Genomic DNA, 21,657 nt, shown 5'->3' with positions numbered 1-21,657 from the left:
GTCTAAAGCGAGTGCTGGATTGCGGATGCTCATCGTCAAGGAGGAGTCCCCTAATAGGACGAAACGGCCTTCCAGTTATTCCCGCTTTCCGATGGTGGTCTAGCTTCAATCGGCTCATGATTTCAACTATGAAAAACCTTAGGTTTTTTTGTTTTGACAACCATCTAACAACTATCTAACATCTCAATGATGCTATCGATGAAAAAAGAAATCAATTACGGTCAAAATAATTTTTTTTGGTAAATATCTGAACTATTTGAGAAAGCTACACATGCTAAGAGAAAAAAACTATTTACTTAAAGCAATAAAAAGGTTTCTCTTTGTGTTGGTTTTCTTTACGGAAACGTCCCACTATTTATGTCTTGGCTTCTTTATTTATAGGGATGAGTGCATGTTAAAATTGAATTAATTCATCATGTAAGACGTAATAGATAAGCGTTAAATAAATGAATAGATTACTATCATTCTTTCTTATTTGATAAATAATAAACATTAAGTCATAAGTGAAGAAGATTTTGTATTTTTGGATGAAGTTTGGAATATACTGAAGAAGCTTTTACTTTCATGACAAAATCATTTACTCTAAAGCTTTATAATCTTTTCTATTGTATCTTAATAAATATATGAGTCTGAATAAAAATTGAGAGAACTTACATCATAAAGTGTTCAGTGAATTCATGTATCAAAAGAAAATTGTTTAGTGATCTGATGGTTAGCAAAGAATGGGAAGATGAAAATAACTTGCTGGTCAAAACGTTTTAGAGATAATCGCTCACTTGACGGATATAAAGAAGAAATGAAAAACGTCCAGCCTTTACGTTTTTGATCCAACCTCTCTTTGATCCCACTTATTTTGCTCTCCAGAGTATTCGGAAACGTGAATCTGGAAGGTTAACGTGCCTACGGTTGATGAGATTTTCTTTCATTGTTTTGAAGTCGCCTTTTAGAAGCTATTTCGGATGGTGTTTACTTTGTGGGGTTAATGCAACCTGCCTCTTGAAAGCATGTAAACGTATTGATGTACATCAGTGTGTTTGAAAGAAAAGGTTATACCTAACACACTTATGAATAAAAGGCTTACTGGAGTAGGAAATACGAAGCTTTGCTGAGTATAAAGTTTTTCTCAGAAGTTTAGAGATTTATTTTGTCGTGTTCTGTACGGTGATATCGCCTCCGAGAAATCTTTTTCAAAATGAATCTAAAGAAAAATAGGCAGAACTTACATCATAAAGTGTTCAGTGATTTCATGTATCAAAAAAAAGTTGTATGATGGTGTGAAGGTTAACGGAGAATGGGTAGATGAAAATAACTTACTGGTTAAAACGTTTAGAGGCAACTAATTGTTTATTTGAAGGATATAATGAAGCAATGAAAAACGTATTGGTGAAAGTAAGGATTAGATAGTAATTATGAAAAATTGTATGACGGTAGTGATAACTGATCGTGGTTTAGGAAGTATAATACAAAAGTGATGGAAATATGATAATAAAAGGTGCAAAACAACAATTCATAGTGAAATGGCTGTTTAGGCTACGTAAGGATGAGAGATGTCACATGTTACTTCAACGTTCAGGTTCCAGGCCTTAAGTTTTTGGCCCGACCTCCCTTTGATCCAACTTATTTGGCTCTTTAGAGTATTCGGAAAGGTGATTCTGAAAGGTTAACGTACCTATGGTTGATGCGATTTTCTTTCGATGCTTTGAAGTCACCTCTTAGATCCTATTTCGGATAGCGTTCTGAAATGCATTTTGAAGGTGTTTACTTTGTGAGGCCAATGCAACCTGCCTCTTGAAAGCATGCAAACGTCTAGATGTACATCGGTGTGACCGAAAAAAGTTTTACCTAACACACTTATGAATAATAGGCTTACTGGAGTAGGAGATACGAAGCTTTGCTGGGTACAAAGTTTTTCTCAGAGATTTAGCGTTTATTTAGTCATATTTTGTACGGTGATATCGCCTCCGAGGAAACTTTTCCAAAATGTGATTTCCCCAAAATCGTCATTTCAATATAACTTTTAGTATACCTTTAAAATAGATTTGTTTGGTAGGTCATTGAAAAATTTTGGTTTTAACATTACTATTTCCAAAATTTCGATACTTAGTTTGACTCCTAAGACTTTATTCCAGAGCAAATATATGTGCATTGATTCTGACTGTAAAATACTGTCATACAAATTTTATGCCCATTAACATCAAAATAACATTTCCATCAAGTTATTAGCTGATGTCAGCTATTGTACACATGTTTGTTTATTATGTTTTGTTCACAGACTATGATATTTCTCAACATAGGGTGTGGAGATTGTTGAATTTCATTGAATCATTAGGGAATCTGAATAAGACCACCTAGAAGCACTGGATGGCCGTTTTTGGTATAAGTATGTTACTCGTCAGTAGTGCGCATCCACAATTCCGTATGCGGCACTCGAATCTAGGAACTTCAGTCACGTGCGAATGCTTAAACTATAGACCACCGAGTCAAAAGCAAATCGTGTTAATGCTTAACCTCAGTCAATGCAAGACACTGCGTGACCATCTTCCAATATCATTGGTGGGTCAGACATTAACACTATTGGATCTTGGCTCAGTGATCAATATGTTGTTATTATTATTATTAGCTTTATTCAATATTATATTATTTGGTACAAAACAAACAATATTAGATAACTTGTTGAAATATATAGATGCCGGGAAACAGGTAGCCCAGATGTTTAAGCAGGCCGCCCTTAGTAGACGTTGGCGCGAAAGACCAAAGGTCTTGGTTTTGAGTCACGCGTGCTAGATCGTTGATGCGCATTGCTGAGGGAACGGCCGTCTGGTGCTTCCAGGTTTCCAATGGAGGTTTAAATTAAATCGGTTCGTGATTTCAATGATCATTATATTTATTAAAGTAGACTGAGTTAATGAGTCAGAGTGAGAAAGTTCTGTATCGGAGAATATTATCTTTCCAAAATAACATTATTTAAGAATCCTCAGTTCAATATATTCATACGGAAGTGGTTCAATAACATTTTTTCTGGGAATTTCAAAGTATTGTCTTTACATAATTATGGTAGTTTCATAAGTGGAGAATAGTAAGATTCAACACCTAGATTTTAAATTACCCTGGTAGATATAAAAGTTCTGGCCAAATATTAAACAATCCTGATTTCTAACCAGTCATCATTGTAGGCTTCATGATCCTCAAGAAATAAATATGGCAGGCGCCTAATTTATGATTGTCCACCATACGAAGTTGTTTTATTTGTTTAAGAGAAATAAATTTTGTTCAAGAATTCATAAGGCTATGAGATTTTTAAATTTACTTGTTTCAGTTATGATACTCATCATTGTTCTAACGTAAACCATGACTTTTGAACTGAAAAAAAAAGATTTTGATCCGTCTCTCCTCATATACAAATTACTTCAAGGTTGAAATGCTAAGAACGGTTATTTAGGTGGATGTATTCTGCAGAATCTTGTAGGCGGTGTCATCTTATGTAGTTACTAATTCAGTATTACTTGAGATCTTCGTTCTACTTGAACTCAATGGAATTTGATTATTATAACCTTAAACACATCACATATAATCATCAAAGATCTTAATATCGATCCTAGGTCGGTTCATAAATATTAACCACTGTCGAATCCCATACTATAGGAAAACATACGTCCGATGCATCTTGGTTCTTGGTATGTTTTTTTTCAACTCAAATCTTGTCTTTTTTCTTATACTAAGATGGTTAATTTAAACATCTTTGAGTATAAGCAAATATTTATCAGTTATGATTTTGAAGCATAAAAATATAACGAATCAAGTTAAAACTCTATCCATTTCATTAGCTTTAAATCTTATACATACAAAATACATATTTTTTTCTTTTAATTAAACAGAAGGTCGTTTGATAAAAGACGTTTCATGAATGTCACATACAAATTAATTTAGTTAACTGATGAAAAAGATCATGAGTCAATTGAAGCAAGACCATCATGGAAAACCTGTAAGCACTGGACGGCCGTTTCGTCCTATTGTGGGACTCCTCCTTGACAGTGCGCATCCACGATCTCGTCTCGCGAGATTCGAACACAGGACCTATCAGTCTCGCGCGTGAAACGCTTAACCTCTACACCACTAAGTCAGCATCCAGCGGTGTTAATGTCCAACTTTAACCAATTCACGGAATCGAGCAACCATTCACCATTATCTTCAAAGAGTTACTATTTCACAACAGACCTGGTTAAATATCACTGGTCAGTGCATTTCACTGGAACTCCAGAAACTACCTCTTAAAGCTTCAATCGACTCATGATCTCAACTTTAAAAAATTACTAAAATCTCCACAAAACCCCTTCTGATGATGAAAAAGATGTTTATTCAAAAGTTTGTTTTCATTATCATGTAAGAATTCAAAATTGCATAGGGACAAAATATGAAGAACACACTGTGATATAAAGAACATATGTATATTATTGTAGATAAAATGAATTTTCATCCTTGTCGTATGTGATACACATATCATCTACAATAATCGATTATGAAATTGCAATGTTGAAAATGGATTGAATTCGTACATGTTAGTTATTGGATAATGACTCAATGGTTTAAACGTCAAGCGCTAATAGTGTAACTCGAAGGTTTTGGGTTCGACTCATCTTCCCATAGTAGGAAACAAAAACAGGTGTTCATTGCTTTCTGGTTTCCAATGGTTATCTATCTGTGAATGAACCTTGATATGATATGGAAATTCAATAATCTTCAGAAATCCCTATAATAACAACCTAAAGAAAAGAATACTAAATACAAACTATAATATTAAATAAATGGTGACAGTGATAATAATAATTTGATAAAGTTTTTGTGTAAATGAACTGTTATCCATATATGAACTCAGTTTGAATCATGTATTGTAAATTAAGGATATTAGAATCGAATTTTTCCACGGTGCATATCTCCAATCCTGTCAAAGATCATTCTCTGAACTATAATATTTCATGTTAAATGATTTTGTTAAAAAAAAATTGTATTTAACCAACAATTACAAATTCATTATCAGAAGGGGGTTTTGTGGAGATTTTAGTAATTTTTTATGGTTATGATCATGAGTCAATTGAAGTTTCAAGAGGTAGTTTCTGGAGTTCTAGTGAAAAGGGATGACCAGTCCAACTGGGTCTGTAGTGAAATAGTAACTCACTGAAGACAATGGTGAATGGTTGCTCGGTTCCGTGGATTTGTCGAAGTTAGACAATAACACCATGGATGCCGTCAGGTTCAGTGGTCTAGAGGTTAAGCGTTCACACGCGAGACTGATAGGTCCTGTGTTTGAATCTCGTGATGCGGGATCGTGGATGCGCACTGTTGAGGAGTCCCACAATAGGACGAAACGGCAGTCCAGTACTTCCAGATTTCTCATGATGGTCTAGCTTCAATTGACTCATGATCTCAACTATATAAAATTACTGATTCAGTCCATTCTTTTTCAATTCTAATAAAATTTCAAGCCGTGTATATCATAGGTTATGATAAATAGTATTCGAATATTGTTAAGACCAGTAAACATATAAAAACTTAAACATATTTAAGACTAAGTGAAATCTTTTCTTATACTTACAGTATCCACCAAATCTTAATCTTGAAAAATAAAAACATTTCAACAATATAAGCAAAGATGGATAGTGACAAACATTGGGATCCAGGATGCGCGTTTCGTCCTATTCGGGACTCGTCTGCTGGATATGCCTGCATCTCAGAGTTGATGTTCACTCTGGAACTCGAACCCAGTACCAAATAGGACGAAACGCGCGCGAAGAACAGAAAAAAAAACAATTTGCGAAGAAAAAAATGTATTTGTACAAAAAAATAGCTTGAATTATTACCAAGGTAATTATCACTATTTTTACACTTTATATCGATTTTGCTTTACTTTTCATTGTACAATACTTTCTATGTAATCAATGTTCAAATTCCTTCTTGTATTTATACAATTGAATTAATGAATGAATGTACATAGAAATGTTCATTAATAGAATCTTTGATCGTTTTAATCATTGAAACTAAAGTATATTTACATTGTATGAAATGTAATCCAGGAATTTGTGTAGAATGCCTTTCATGAATAGTTTCAGGGACTTGTAATCAACCAGTTGTGTTCCAATCTCAGTTCTTCCGACTTAATTTTTAAGATGGATTTATTGTCGTTACATCTTGGCTAGAATATAAACCAAAATGGTAAGAAAAATGCTATACGAAAAGATGAAATCATAATAATAAAAGTCATGAATTCATTAAATCGCTTCTAATTGTTTAGAAGTGAAATGATGATTGCCATAATAGTATGGAGGTTGTGACGAATGTTGATTTTAATTGAGACAACGTGTCGATCTAATTTTGGTATGTGATGAAAACTTAGAAGTACTTGACAGATGTTTCGTCGTATTTTGGGACTTCTTAAGAGTGTGCATCCATAGGCACACTGGAGGAGATAGAATCTAGTATCTTTCGTGAAGCAAATAAACGCTTCACTACTAAACCACTAAGCCTGAAACCATTGATGTATATGTCTAACGTCTAACAATTTATGATATTCCGCAAATATCTTTCACTATCTTTGGTGGGTAACAGCCTCAGTCTCTATTCTACTGGTTATGGCTTCTCGCTATAACTCCTTTTATTTACCCTCGGTTCTAGTCCTCAGTAAGTGAATGATACTTATCAGTATGAAGTTTGATATGTTTTGAGAGTTTCCGTCGTTCAAATTACCTCATGGACCTATATCTAACAACTTATTACCAGTTCAATAGCAAAGCATACAAGCAAACCAAGGGAGTCCCGTTGTGCTTACCGGTATCCGGATTTATCGTAGGAGTAGTAATGTAGAGGCTGAAATCTTCAGCTTTATCAGTGGTCAAATCAAACATTTGGATTTGCTTTGTATATGACACATTTGTGAACATCAAAAAAACCAGCTAAAGACGATTTATAGTCTGATCAATTAACGTATTGAGTGTTATAAAGTTCGTATTAGAAGCATAGTAAGACAATAAACTACTATTTTCGGATATATTGATGACCGAAACCAATACTGGAAAACTGGTAACTTAAATACATCGGAAACGAACTAATGCTCAATAAATATTCCACCATAATAGTAGCAACCTTATGGCTTATAAAATAGGGTGTTTATAAATGCTATTCAAAAGAGTGAAGACTCATTACAACATCACAATTACACGGAAATAAAAGAGAGAAAACCTGGTGTATGTGTTTTAGTATAATGACAACCCAGTGGATTACATAAATAATTATTTATTAAAGCTATCATTAAATGCATAATCAACGAAGAAAAATAGCAAGTCGATAGCTTTGCCGCACATGAAAAAGAACTGCAAGATCACAGACAAATTGCTAGAGGCCACTAGGACTAGATTTAGCGCTGAAACTTATAAAATCTTAAGAACAAATGATAATCAGGACAAAGAATAAAACGTCAAACGGAAACGAATCAAATGTCATTTGAAAAATCGACTGCAGTGATTGCGGGAAGCACAACATAGAAAAAAGTATCTTTATGCTCTGCCTACGTCTGCATGGAACATCCCTAGCTCACTAGGTTTAAAAGTTATCTGCAAATCTCTATTGAACATTTGGAATGTTTAAACATGTCAAGATTGAGATTATTATCATCAACGTCATTTGATCACGGTTTAGCTGAATTGTAATACGACTAAAATTGAAAATATATGGCAACAAGGTCCCGATTTCATCTAAGTTTATTGAACTTAACGAAAAGCCTAATGGTCTTGGATCTGTGAATGCCCACTATTATATTATCTTAAACAGTCTGTTAGGCAGTTCTTTATTTATCTTAATTCTCTAAATGATTTCTATTTATGAAAAAAGCATCTTGATTTTTAATGACATTATCAAATTACTACTTTCTGAAAATTCACAAACATATAAACAAAGGGGTTTTTGTGGATATTATAGCAATTTGAATAGTTGAGATCATGAGTCGATTAAAGCTAGACCACCATCAAAAACCTGGAAGCACTGGATAGCCGTTTCGTCCTATTGTGGGACTCCTCAACAGTGCGCATCTACTATTCCGCCTCGTGAGATTCCAACCCGGGACCTAACGGTATCGCGTGAGAACGCTTAAGCTCTAAACCACTGAGTTGGCGTCCAACGTTGTTAATATTTAACTTCAACTAATCTACGAAATTGAGCGACACATCCACCATTGTCTTCAATGAGTTACAGTCTCACAACAGACTCTATTGAACTCCACTGGTCGCTGTTTCAAACTAGAACTCCAGGAAATACCTCTTGAAGCCAGTCATTATTGAGAAAATGCTGAATAATATCAGAAGGGGTTTTTGTGGATATTATAATAATTTGAATAGTTGAGATCATGAGTCAATTGACACTAGATCACCATGGAAAACGTGGAAGCACTGGACAGCTGTTTCGTCTTATCGTGGAACTCCTCGACAGTGCGTATCCACGATCCCGCCTCGCGAGATTCCAACGCTGGACGTAACGGTATCACGTGCGAATGCTTTGCCTCTAGGCCATTGAGCCGGCATCTAACGGTGTTAATATCTGTTGTGAGATAGTAACTCATTGAAGACAATCGTGAATGTATCACTCAATTTCATCGATATAACCAAAAAATATCAACCTACTTTTCATTTAAATCAATTAAACTTTCATGTATATGATGATTATTTACAATAGATTTATTCATATTACATGTCATGAATGACACCATATTAGCTGCTAATTTTAATTGTTTTCTTATATCTTTAAATGATAATCCATTCATTGATATAGAAGGATATCTACATTGAATAAGTAATTCATCTAATCTACTATATGGTATTAAGTAGTGGATAAATTGACATAAATAATTCAAATATAAATTATGTGTTAAATGATAAATTGGTTGATTCATTATAAGTTGATTCAATAATTGTAATAGTTCATTATCATTTATTAAATGATTGGAATGTATTACATGTGAATGGATCATTGGAAGTGTTGTATTAAGATTAGGACTATTGGTTAGACTATGACATGAAGGATTGGATAATTGTTTCATAGTTGGAAGTGTTTGACATTCAATAGTCCTATCCGATGAAATCAATGAATGTTTCATATCTTTATACTTATCCTCACTAGTATCTAGATGTTCTTGTTGTGGTTGTTGTTGTTGTGGTGGTGGTGGTGTGTTGATTGTAAAAGATTATGTACAATAGAAGTTGGATATAGATATGATGTATTCGAACTAGAAAACTTATCTGCTGATGAAGAGTTTAAATTCCAAGTTGAAACAGAATTCCTATCTAATAGATTCATATTCTGATAACAATGACCATTATGATTTTTATTGAATAATTGAATAATATCAATAAATTTATGTTTATTTTCTAACATTAATTGCGCCATAATTAATTCAATTATTAATTGACTAAATGAATATATATTACTTAAATAACAATTGGTTGTTAGTAGTATAGATGTTGATGATTGATTCAAATTTTCTATTTTATTATCTATACCCTTAGTATGTTCATTGAGTAATGTTACCTTGGTAATAATTATTTGATACATTTCATAAAGATTATCATTATTCATACAACTAAATGATTGTTGTACGTTATTATTATTATAAGAAGGATTCATTCTGAATGATTGATGAATATCATATTTATCTAATCTCTTAGTATCTTTTCTGATTGTTGAATGAAGGTAATCGTTGGTGAATTCATTATTTAGCTACAAATAATGGAAATTAAGAGAAGGTTTAGTAAACAAGGTATAACTTTCATGAGTCAGTATGATATTGTGGTGTAGGTTGTTTACATCCACATAAGTAGTATATAACGATGGTCAGGCAGAGAATGTATTTCACTAGAAGATCGATAAGGAGAGAATGGAAAGAGAACAGAGAATGTATTTCACTAGAAGATCGATAAGGAGAGAATGGAAAGAGAACGCATTCCGTATGAAAATGCATGAACAATGATGATCGGTGACTATGGACTGATATTTGCAGAAGGAATGGTCAAGAATGAGACAATTGATTGATAGTTTGCGAATTAACTGTTTACTGTATTGTTATATCGATTGCTTAAGTGCTCTGTTATTATATGAACGTTATAACCTCCGCCAATCAGAGAGAAGTGAGATTATTGATCGTCCAACGATTCACAATATCCGTATGAGCGGTCTTAAGTACTTATCAATCCTGCTTTCTGCCTAGCCCATCCAGTAAAGTACAGAACACCAATAACAGCCTCTCCAATATGAATCATTATTCTCAAATATACTGGGTTCATATACCAAACAAACTGACCACATCGTACCAATAAAATGGAAAATAACATTTGTACAAGAGTTAACCAAATGTGGCTGTGAATAGGGGGAGCAATAATTAATTGACTGGGTATAACTCAAGAATGGTAAATCGTATAATAATAGTTCATAGATCAAAATAAAGCTTATAATAAGAGGAACACGAATATGAATAGTTAAGTTACTTAACAATCATACAATATGAAATATACGTGTCATATTAGTCCATAAATAGTTCTCAAAGTTACCATTCATAATTTCCCACGGGATACAACATGTATAGTTGTCAGATTTTACTGAGATATTCGATTGTCCACACTCGTCTTCTTGTTTCCTACAATATAAGTAATTATGTCTTCCATCATATTCAAGACTGTTTTTAGATCAGTACATATTGGCGAACGGTATTAATGATCGGATCGTCACCTCCACATTAAGTAGACTAAAATTTTGATAATCATTATATGTAGACTATATTAACCTCATAGATAACTCACTGAAGATTGAAACAGTATGTACTGAATTTAAATTTTATTATGAACATTTAAACTAGAATAACGGTGTATTGAGCTAAAGGGTTCCTAACTAAGAGTAATGCTAGTCTCAGGTTTCATCGATATCTAGGATACAAAACATAATTCAACTCAAAATTCTACATTTTCATGTCTGTTTTGCAAATGGAGATATGCCTACATTGATTGATCCCTGATTGATGGCTAAAGTGATAATGAATTGATTTTTTTAATTAGTGGTAGAATTCTACTAATCACGTTGTGATGTGGCTACTATTTCAAGGAACTTAGCATCGGGTGCACTACACCGAGATGTTAGAGACAGTCGAAGCAGGAAACTCAGGACCCAGGCTTCATGTTAGTTGGCATTTACTATCAAGACATACCTGTAATTTTGATAGCACTGATGAACCCTGTAAACTTTGAAACTTCTACCGACACTAGGCATTAGATGAATATGACATCGATGATTATTTAGTGATCAATAAGCGTGAATATATAAGTTCTGCAGAAGGTCAGTGGCTGTTCAAATCACTGAATTATAATGTCTCAGATTGTAAAACCGTGTTCAAATTCTTCAGGAAGCATCAGTTTCGTTAAGATTGAAAGTATTCTTGGGTGACGAATACCTGCCAATAGAGAACCCAGGTTCAGGGTTTCCTGCAGACAACTTCTAACCACCTTACAGATGTACCATTTATCATCTAGTTGGAAATGTAAAAGATAACTTGGTTGTTAGATTGTTGTAGCAGTCTTAAAAGTTGTAAATACTAAATGGTGTCCTCTACAACTTGAAATGTGTTCGTTACCAATGAGACCAAAGCTTAAAGTTGAAGAACTTGTGATTTCTAATGATAATTTAACCGATGATGGTCATATGAAGAGATAGATAATAACGAATTAAAGGTCGACAATAACCAATCAAGATCGAGACCAACAGAACAAGCTGTGTATGGAGAAATTCAAATACTTCATTTCCACCTGAATTTTGTGCTGATTATGTTGTTCGAAAGAAGAGTGAAGACTCCACGACCAAACCATCCCGCTCAAAGAACTAAAATCCACCAAGAAAAGTAATAAGCATTAAACAATCAAGACATCTATTGGTAATCCTTAACCAAACGTCTTTAAGTATGCGTTTCATTCAAATGAACTCATGTGATGTTAGTCAATAGTTATACGAATTATTCAAACAACAACTGGATTACGTTTCTTTCATTTTGGTTAGGTTATATCTTAATTAGACCAACTTCTGAGGGGCTTACACAAATAGTAAATATCATATATACTTCACTGGTTTTCTCAATAAATCAGTTTAAGATCCCCGAATCTATAACGATATGAGTGAGACCTTAGTTTCAAAGACTAATAGGTTTCAAGGAATTTATTTACAATCCATAACTGAATAAATGACTTGTCGGATGTAAGACAAATATCACGCTTGAAATGAATAATAATCATACAATATCGTCATATAAAACATGTCAACCATTAAATGACGAACCAATGATCTTAAGTTTAAGCGCTCATTACGAAACCAAAATGTTCTCATCACGATTCCTTGTAGGGTTATGATTGTTTATTACTGTGGAGTACCGTACTAGGTAGGAGAAAGCAGTCGTTTCGTATACTCTAGTTTTTAGTACCTATCTAATAACGATCAGTCTGTGATGTAAACTCTTTCATTGGAATACCGAATATTTTGTTCTCAAAATAAAAAAAGACGTTTATCTAACAGTGAACAAAAATACAAAACAAACATATTTGCTTACTAATAACGGTTGAAAGAAACCATCATTGATTTTGTTATTGTCAATTGTAGGATATTGTTTATTAGAACATACTACTGAATTAAATTGAATCTTTAATTTGCAATTGAAACATCCATCCAGAAATACAGATTTACTGGTGAAATTCTAAAAAGATTAAGTAAGTAAAATAGACAATGTAAGTTGAAAGACAATTTTGTGGATAAATCGTCGAATACTGACAGGTTGTCAGTTTCTTTGATAACTGAACATCTTATCATCTATGGATGGTATTGCGTTGTGTGCTACTTATGTCGGCATAAGTAGTATTGTAGTGAACAGAACACGAGTGCGGACAGTCGAATGTATTTAAGCACAAATTACAGACTATCTCACTAAATTCTGACAACCATACAGTCAACTGTTAATTTGCAAAATAACGATCAATTCTATCGATCTTAACTGTTCCTTCTGTAAATATCGATCCGTCTTCTCTGATTTCATTGTTCATGCATTTTCGTACCGATTGCGCTTCATTCCTGTTCTTTCCTTACCGATCTTTTGCCAAAGTACATTCTATGCCTGACCCTCACCATATACTACTTAGACGGATATAAGTAGACCGTACCATAGTATATAACGATAGTCAGGAATAGAATGTGTCTGGTAGCAGAAGGTTGAGAAGATCGAAGTGAACAGAACGGGAACAGAAAGCGATTGGTATGAAAATGTAGGAACAATGAAGTCTGAGACAATTAATGAACATTTTTTAAATGAAGTATTGGAGTATGTTTTTACTATTTTACCAAATAACTCCGTAATTTGGTGCAAGATATAATCTGTTGTCCTTACATGTGTTCTCCTTCACTACAGTATATTAAGTCAGTATTCAAATGGAACATTGAACTGACAATAGAAATTACGGACTATCATTCTTGGGAGAATATTGTTGTTGATCAGAGGGGGTTTTGTGGAGAATTTAGTATTTCCATAGTTGAAATCATAAGTCGATTAAATCTAGACCATCATGGAAAACCTGGAAGCACTGGATGGCCGTTTCACCCTATTGTGGTACTCCTCAGTAGTGCTCACCCACGATCCCGCCTCGTGAGATTCGAACCCAGGACCTACCAGTCTCGAGCCAGAGCCCTTAACCTCTAGACTACTGAGTCGGTATCCAACGGTGTTAATGTTTAACTTTGAGCAATATTGTTGTTAATTTTTGGTTAAACAACGTTAAACAATATCGTCAACTGTATTATCAGTAGTTTATGTTGGTCTGGTTAAATTTTTATATATTCTAGGGAAAAGAGTGTTTTCGCATAACTTTTTAAAAAAATGACATTTCATATCTCTTGTCAGTTCACAGTGCTCCTAACCAAACTTGATGATTTTGTGGTGAGGTTATAATTTATAGACGACATTCGAGCGATGGTGAAGTGATCTTGAGAATGTCCACCTACTAACTAGGACTAAATGAGAGTTCTAAAGCGGTGTCAAGAATTAGAATTATGATTTAAAATTGATCGTTTGGGTTAGGAATTAGATTTAGGGTATTCATCACGAGCTGACATCAGTTTAAATGCCAAAATGCTATTTAGCCAAATGGATGAATGAATTTTGTGCCAAAATCGATGACCTTTTAACCTAAATCTGATTGGTTCGTCCGTAAATTGTATTTTCGCAGATTGTTTTGCGTCAAGTTTTTTTTGATGGATTCGACGATAATAATATTTAAATCATAAACCTATTGTTCTATTGTGAATACACCTAAATGGACTACTTAAATTAGCGAACTTACACAACAAGATGCAAGTCTCAGCTAGGTACTGTGATGAATTATTCATCTTGTCAGAATGATATATATCAATCCAACTAAGTATTATTATTTAGATCCTAGTACACATTCCCTCTCTTCTCTCCGCATACTCATTGGATTGAACACCAGACTATCACATTTAATACTAGACATGGATTGACCATTTTGTTAATTACAGCTTCTTTTCTACTTTAAAATGTTTAAAAGTGTTATCAGGACTCAGTAGCTAAGTGGATAACCCGATGACGTTTCAAGCAAAAGTTACTGGGTTCGAGTCCCAGAGTGAACATCAACTCTAAGATGGAGGTACACCCAGCTGACAAGTCCCAAATGGGATGAAACCCGCGTCCTGAATTCCACTGCTAGCCACTATCTATCTTTGCTTATAATGTTGAAAATATTGTTACAATTCAACAAATATAAAACATTAATTAACTATAAGTTACAGTTTAAAATAGAAAAACCCAAATTATAAACAATAACTTACTTCAACTGTATATGAATTCAATGTAAGATATTCTAATCCAGATAATATTTGTAAAAGCATTTTGATTGTTTGAGATAAATTGAATGAAATAGTATGGTTATTATTATCTAATGTAATTGGTTGATTTCCTTGTAAAACCTGGAAACAATTTTAAAAAAGATAAAATATTTACAGATTATAAACAAAGATGAATAGTGGCTAGCAGTGGAATCCAGGACGCGCGTTTCGTCCTATTTGGGACTCGCCAGCTAGATGTACCTGCGTCCTAGAGTTGATTTTCACTCTGAGACTCGAAGATTCAAACAAATAATACCAAGTGAATTTACAGATTATATTTATTGTTTTTTAGTAAACAGAATAACTCCACCCCTTTGAGATATTAAATAAGAAAGATGGATTCCTCGAAGAGTTTTCTGGATTACATTTCATTTCAATGTTAACATTTCATCTTATAATGCTGAGCAATCCTTTCTCAATGATAATTTCTCTATCTATCTATCTATCTTTATGAATTTTTAAGCCTTTAACAATCAATTTGTTATTAGTTTCCCTCGCGAGATTCGAACCCAAAGCTTACCAGTCTCGCACCAGAGCACTCAACCGATAGACGACTGAGCCGGGATCCAACGGTGGTAATGTTTAACTTCAACCAATCCACGAAGTTTGAGCAACGGATCACCAATTGTCTTCAGTGAGTTGTTATCTCACAACAGACGTGGTTGAACTCCACTGGTTACTGCTTCTCACTAAAACTCCAGGATATTTATCTTGGTCCTGGGTTCGAATCTCGTGAGGCGAGATCGTGGATGAGCACTGCTGAGGAGTCTCATAATGGAACGAAACGGCCGTCCAGTGCTTCCAGGTTTTCGATGGTGGTCTAGCTTCAATTGACTGATGATTTCAATTATATTTCTGTATAGTTGCTATCTGGATTCGTTAGTTCAATAGGTCACTCTCTAGTAGTTTAAGTGGAGGGTACCGGGTTTGGATCACAATACGAACATGTGCATCCAGATGATGAGTCTCAAACAGAATGAAACATGTGTTACACATTCTAATACTAGCTTCAATGTAACCTTGATAAAGTCTACAATGATAGATTAAAGTTAATGACTGGAGTATTTCAGTAAGCAAACCATATTCTATATGTTAAAATCGCGAATGTTTACATAAGTTACACCTTGAATAAGTCCAAAACGCGTTACTTGTACATTTGAACATGTAATATTATTTCTCATGTAGGATACTTTGAATACGGCATTAAAATCGAAGAAGCTTGTCCAGTGTTATATCACATTCAGGACAATCTACGCAAATTAGCAAGATTGTATCTCTTCCATGTGGTTGTGACCATTAGGATCAGTTCCAGAGAAAGTAATTTACGTTTTCAAAATGGTAAATCTAGCTTCTCATTTAGCTCAATCGCGACTAGGTTATCCAATGCGTAAGACATTTAGGATAAACTTTTACCTCCTAAACACCTTTTATGTTTATCTCTACCATACCTCATTCTTGATTCGAATATTTATCCTTTCTTTTTTACTGTCAGTATTGAGTTATGAAGATTGTTGAATTTTTTTGAAGTACTAGGATGAAGGGCTGTCCTGTGTTTCCAGGTTATCAATTGCTATCTAACTTAGGGTTGGTTCGTGATTTCAGTGAATTCTAACAATCTCCGTAACCCCATACTGACATTCATCATGTACTTACTAATTGCAAGCGTCGTGACGAAATGTCTGGAGTTCTAATGAGAAGTAGTGACCAGTCGAGCCAAACAGTGTCGGATGTGAGGCACCTAACGAAGAAAATGGAAGTTGTTCACCAAATGTCCTAGATTTATTGAGGTTGGACATTGACACCGTTGGATATCAGCTAGGTGGTCTGGAAGTTAAGCGTTCGTATGCAAGATCGATTGTCACTTAGGGTTTCATAGATGCGCACTATTGATGAAACCCGCACTGAGACAAAACACCTGCCAAGTTCCATCAGATTTTCAATAGTCACCGAGCTGGGATTTATTCATGGTTTCAATGAAGTTTCCTATCCACATAAATTTTTTATTATTATCATACCATTGAGAAAAATATGTATTATGTTTTGACTTTTGATCATTTATCGATGTCAAGTGCTAAATTTATCAATCTAAACTCTTATAATAATTTTGTTTATTACTCGTCTACTATTTCTTCTGTAACCTAGTGTCCTAGACTTGACCAATTACACGTCTAATCTGCACCATTTACCTTGAGGTGACGTAACATAAATTCTCATCCGTCCCCTCTCTGTATGGCATTCATGTAAGCTTATTTTTCAGATCCAAGTGCAAGGCGCTAAGTTTCCATAAGGTGACATGCCTTGTATTTCTTTGAAACTCGGTACTAAAATTTATCGATCTACCTATTTATCTATCTATCTAATCTAATCTATCTACCTATCTCTATCTATCTGATCTATCTATCTATCCAGCTAGCTAGCTACTTGCTATCTATCTACCTATCTTTCTTATCTAATCTCTCTCTCTTTCTCTCTATCGATCTATCTAATCTAATCTATCTATCTAGTTATCTATCTATTCTCTCTATCTATCTATATAATGCAGATAATTCATTCAACTCAATGTAACCATTAAGTCTAGTAACAATAATAACTTACATTTTTCAAATACATATCAACTGATCCATTTATACAAAATTCTGTAATCATTGAACATAAAGAATATGCCTTTGATATTTCTATGATACTTAAACCATAAAATTTGACAATATTCACATGATCAAATTGAGTATACTGTTTAATGAATTTCATTAATTTTTCATTTAAACCTAAGAATTTTTTAATTTTACGATGAACTTCAATGGATGTTGATGATGATTGTCTTCTTTGAATCCATGGTACTTTAGAGAATAGGTTCTTGTAATCATATTGTCTATTACGTAATCTTTCCAAATGTGAGAAATCTTGTATAAATACATATATATAATGAGAGTTATTTATATCGGGATGTGATGATGTAATCAGTTTATCATTATGTAATTCAGTGAAATCATTCATTACTAATAAATGATCATTATTATTTTTTAATGTTAAAATTGGATGGTTATCATTGGGAGATTTTTGGAAATCTTGATTCCATTTATTTTGTACAATATTTGAGATCATAATGTTATTGATTTTTGAATCATTATCAGTTGGACCAATATTCTTTAGTGAATATATTGTACCAGAATCATGTGATCTGGAAAAACTTGTCATCATTACTGAAGGAGTTGGTAAATTATAATTGAAAAGTTTAGCCATATAAGTTGAACCACATCTATCTTACAGAAAGAAATATAGGAAAAGAAAGTAAACAAACATACTCTTCGATTATGTAACAAAGATTTCATTAAAAAAGTAAGGGGTTAAATGAATCTCAAGTAATTCAGTTCTTTATGAATGTCATACGTAAAGAAGTAGTTGATCGATTAAAATTTGGTTCAAATTATAGATCAAAGATACATGAGATGGGTTGTTATTCAGTTAATAATCATTATTCTTAATCTTAGTCTGAAAGTTTGCCATAAACGGAATAGTTTAGTAAGCAAAGATAGATAGTGACTAGCAGTGGAAACGAGGACGCGCGTTCCGTCCTATTTGGGACTCGTCAGCTAGATGTACCTCCATCTCAGAGTTAATGTTCACTCTGGGACTCGAACCCAGTACCTTTCGCTTCAAATGCCATCGTGTTATCCACTCATCCACTGAGTCCTGATAGCCACTTGCATGTGCAATAGGGTGAAGTTGTAAATTGACTTACTATTGTTTATTTGAAACTTCCCAACTTATATGGCTAAACTTTTCAATTGTAATTTACCAACTTCTTCAGTAATGATGTCATGTTTTTTCAGAATAGTTTAGTATTAACTTCTTCCATTGTTGCATTGATTTATAGAGTCTGGATTTTGAGAGTAATATCAGTTTCACTCAAACGTCTGGATGTTGTCTTCTTGACTGTTGTTAGCTATCTGGACGACTAGATACAAGCTCTTTATAATCATTTATCTTTAAGAGATATATAATCCTGAGAGCTCGATAAGAGCTCTATGTATGAAATACATTAGACTTTTAATCATTCTTTTTGAATTCACTTGAACGCTAGGTAATTGTCTAGAATAAATGAAATAACCGTCTACTGCTTCCTGGTTGTGAACTGATATCTGACGTAGGTACATTAGTGTTTTAAAAAGCATCCAATGATTAACAAAATCATTTGTATTGAAAACTAATATGTTAGTGGCAAATTTCAAGAGGTAATTGGGGAACTATATTGAGAAGACGTGACCAGAAGAGTTTAATAATGTCTAGTGTGAGGTATTTATACACTGAAGAAAATGGGAAATAGTTGAGCACTGCCGTGGATTGGCTGAATTTAGAAATGTAGACCGATAGTTTCCGGCCCTGTGATATAGAGGTTAAGCACTAGTATGTGACACCAAAGGAACTGGATTTGATTTACTGCGGTAGGGTCTTGGATTCAGACTCCTGAGAAGTCATTTATTAAGGCGAAGCAGATGTTAGGTGTTTCCATGTTTCATTATTTATCTAACTTTCATCGGTTGATGATATTTAAGAAACTATACGTAATTTTAAGTTGTATTTAGAGGTCTGTTCTAATTTGCAGATAACTTTACCCAAAACCTGATTTGTAGTGATAAAAAAGTAGAAATAAGAAAGCCTTAGACAAATATGTCTTTAGATTGTATCACATTTCTAGCTAATAATGTCCAAAACTCCAGACTATCATCAAATATGAAGTATTCAGATATTGTAGCGAGGGTTATGCCGTTTGCTGTTTGGTTGAAATTCGATTATTGACATTCGCCCACCTTAAATGGTTCGCTGGTATTCCGTAGCATCGATAGTTTAATCTCTCACTTCTGATATGACGTCTTTCCGGTTCGTTACTCTACATGGTAGTATATTCGTACTACCAAAGTATTTCAAACAGTTATGTAATGCTGTTAGAAGGATCGAATATTTAAAAACGTGAAACTATTGAAGCCATTTTCTGTGAAATCAGTAAATACATTTGCTTCATGTGTATTTATTAAGCAGTTGTTTTGTAGTATTTACCAAAAGGATCTCTGGTTACCTAGTTTTAATGAATGTTAGTTCATTCCTTCAAGGATAACGTTACCATTTCTGATAATCTCTATTTTCTCACTGACGATTGCAGTCATTGGTTTAATTTCTTTTACTTTACGTTTTTCAGTTTTGCTATGTTCAAGAGTCATGTTTGTCACCAAATATACATAGTTATTCTAATTTGGATTTATCATCTTGAATATTTGGATTTCTCTTAAACTTCCAACTTCTATCCGTCTTCTGATAATTTGGCGACTATCATTGAAGTATTTTGTGTCATTCGTTTAATAAGTCGAGTGGATCCAATTCTGTATTAGAAGAGTCTAATCAATCTAAATACGAATTACCGTAGACTGCTGCAAAATTTAATGGTGTCTTATTATTTACAGCTTTCATGTGACTCAATAACTGTAGTTATATCTTTCGTTATTTATAATTTACAAAGAAATATTGAACAAATATCTTATGTAAATATTGAGATTCGTTATTTATGTTGAGCAATAGTTCTGTATCGTATACATATAAATGCATGAAATTTCAAGTTTGGACATCTATACAAGTTAGTTCGAGATGTTTAATTGATTTTACTTGGTATTTCAATCAGTAAATAGGAAAGTTCGGGAATGCTACTTGATATATCGATCATTAGAGTATACAGTAACTGTGTTAACCAACTTAGTCGTTGTGTTCATTGTTGAGACGGCTTCTGAGAATTACGACGGAGCCTCCAGAGGCCCTAAAGAAGCCGAAGTGTTTCCATCTAGTCAGAACGTGATGAAGCTTTCTAGAATATCAACGTGATATACTACGATTGGACAGTAGCATAAACTGTCCCCTTGTGGATTGGCTGAATTATAATGATGTTATAAAAAACGATAATATCGATAAATACCCATGATTTTTTGTACATTTTGATTCTTACATAACAAAACACTTCTCCAGTTTTATTCTGTCTTCTAACTTTGTGACTCTAGGCTTCGAATGTCGTAGTTGTCAACCGTATTCTGAGTTAATCAACTAGAGAACATAACATTCATAGTCAATACAATCTTGATATGTGTTACTCTTATATAAATCATTCTTTATAAACCCTATCTATATGTTTCAAACAACAAAAGATATACATCAACTTGTTAACTTACTTTCACTTAATTGACTAATTATTCTAATTTGATGATATGGAATGATATTGACTGGTATATTGTCAATAAGTAAAACAGATTTCATTTTATTTTTATTCTTTTCAGGTTTAAATAAATTGAATAGAAAATCTGAAATATAAGTAGTATGGTGTAGATACAGAAAATAAAAGATTTATTATTATTATTTATATTGACATAAGAGCAAAAAATAGATTAAGACTAAGATTCATTTAGTATTGTTTGTTTGAATCTTCCCATTGATGTTTTAGAACTGCAACTGGTCAGTCTCTAATTGGCATATGTGCATACTGTGCGTATTGCCTCCATATAGGCTTAATTCACAAACATTATAAGCAAAGATGGATAGTGGCTAGTAGTGGAATGGAGGGCGCGAGTTTCGTCCTATTTGGGACTCGTCAGCTGAATGTACCTGTATCTCAGAGTTGATGTTCACTCGAGGACATCAACTCTGAGATACAGGTACATTCAG

General features: G+C 33.6%; 2 protein-coding genes and 1 non-coding gene across 3 annotated transcripts in view; all 3 read right to left on the bottom strand.

Moving 5' to 3' along the window:
- Window positions 1-21,657, bottom strand: part of Smp_193900 (hypothetical protein) — a gene marked incomplete at both ends in the record, with an annotated part of 52,070 nt that overhangs the window by 25,893 nt on the left and 4,520 nt on the right. The window lies entirely within an intron of this gene.
- The window catches only part of Smp_124210 (putative ephrin receptor), a gene marked incomplete at both ends in the record, with an annotated part of 62,834 nt that continues 45,904 nt past the window's right edge, over window positions 4,728-21,657 (bottom strand). The window contains 5 exons of the mRNA XM_018793093.1: window positions 4,728-4,760; window positions 12,620-12,763; window positions 14,902-15,039; window positions 17,554-18,218; window positions 21,168-21,296. Coding sequence (XP_018647640.1) covers window positions 4,728-4,760; window positions 12,620-12,763; window positions 14,902-15,039; window positions 17,554-18,218; window positions 21,168-21,296 — 1,109 coding nt within the window. The remainder of the gene's footprint in view (window positions 4,761-12,619; window positions 12,764-14,901; window positions 15,040-17,553; window positions 18,219-21,167; window positions 21,297-21,657) is intronic.
- Window positions 18,579-18,645, bottom strand: Smp_tRNA_00901_Gln_TTG.1.1. The gene has a single exon. It is a non-coding gene (tRNA).

This window comes from Schistosoma mansoni, chromosome 1 (assembly GCF_000237925.1).
Source record: "Schistosoma mansoni strain Puerto Rico chromosome 1, complete genome".
Classification (NCBI taxonomy): domain Eukaryota; kingdom Metazoa; phylum Platyhelminthes; class Trematoda; order Strigeidida; family Schistosomatidae; genus Schistosoma; species Schistosoma mansoni.
This window is presented reverse-complemented; position numbering and strand designations above follow the sequence as displayed.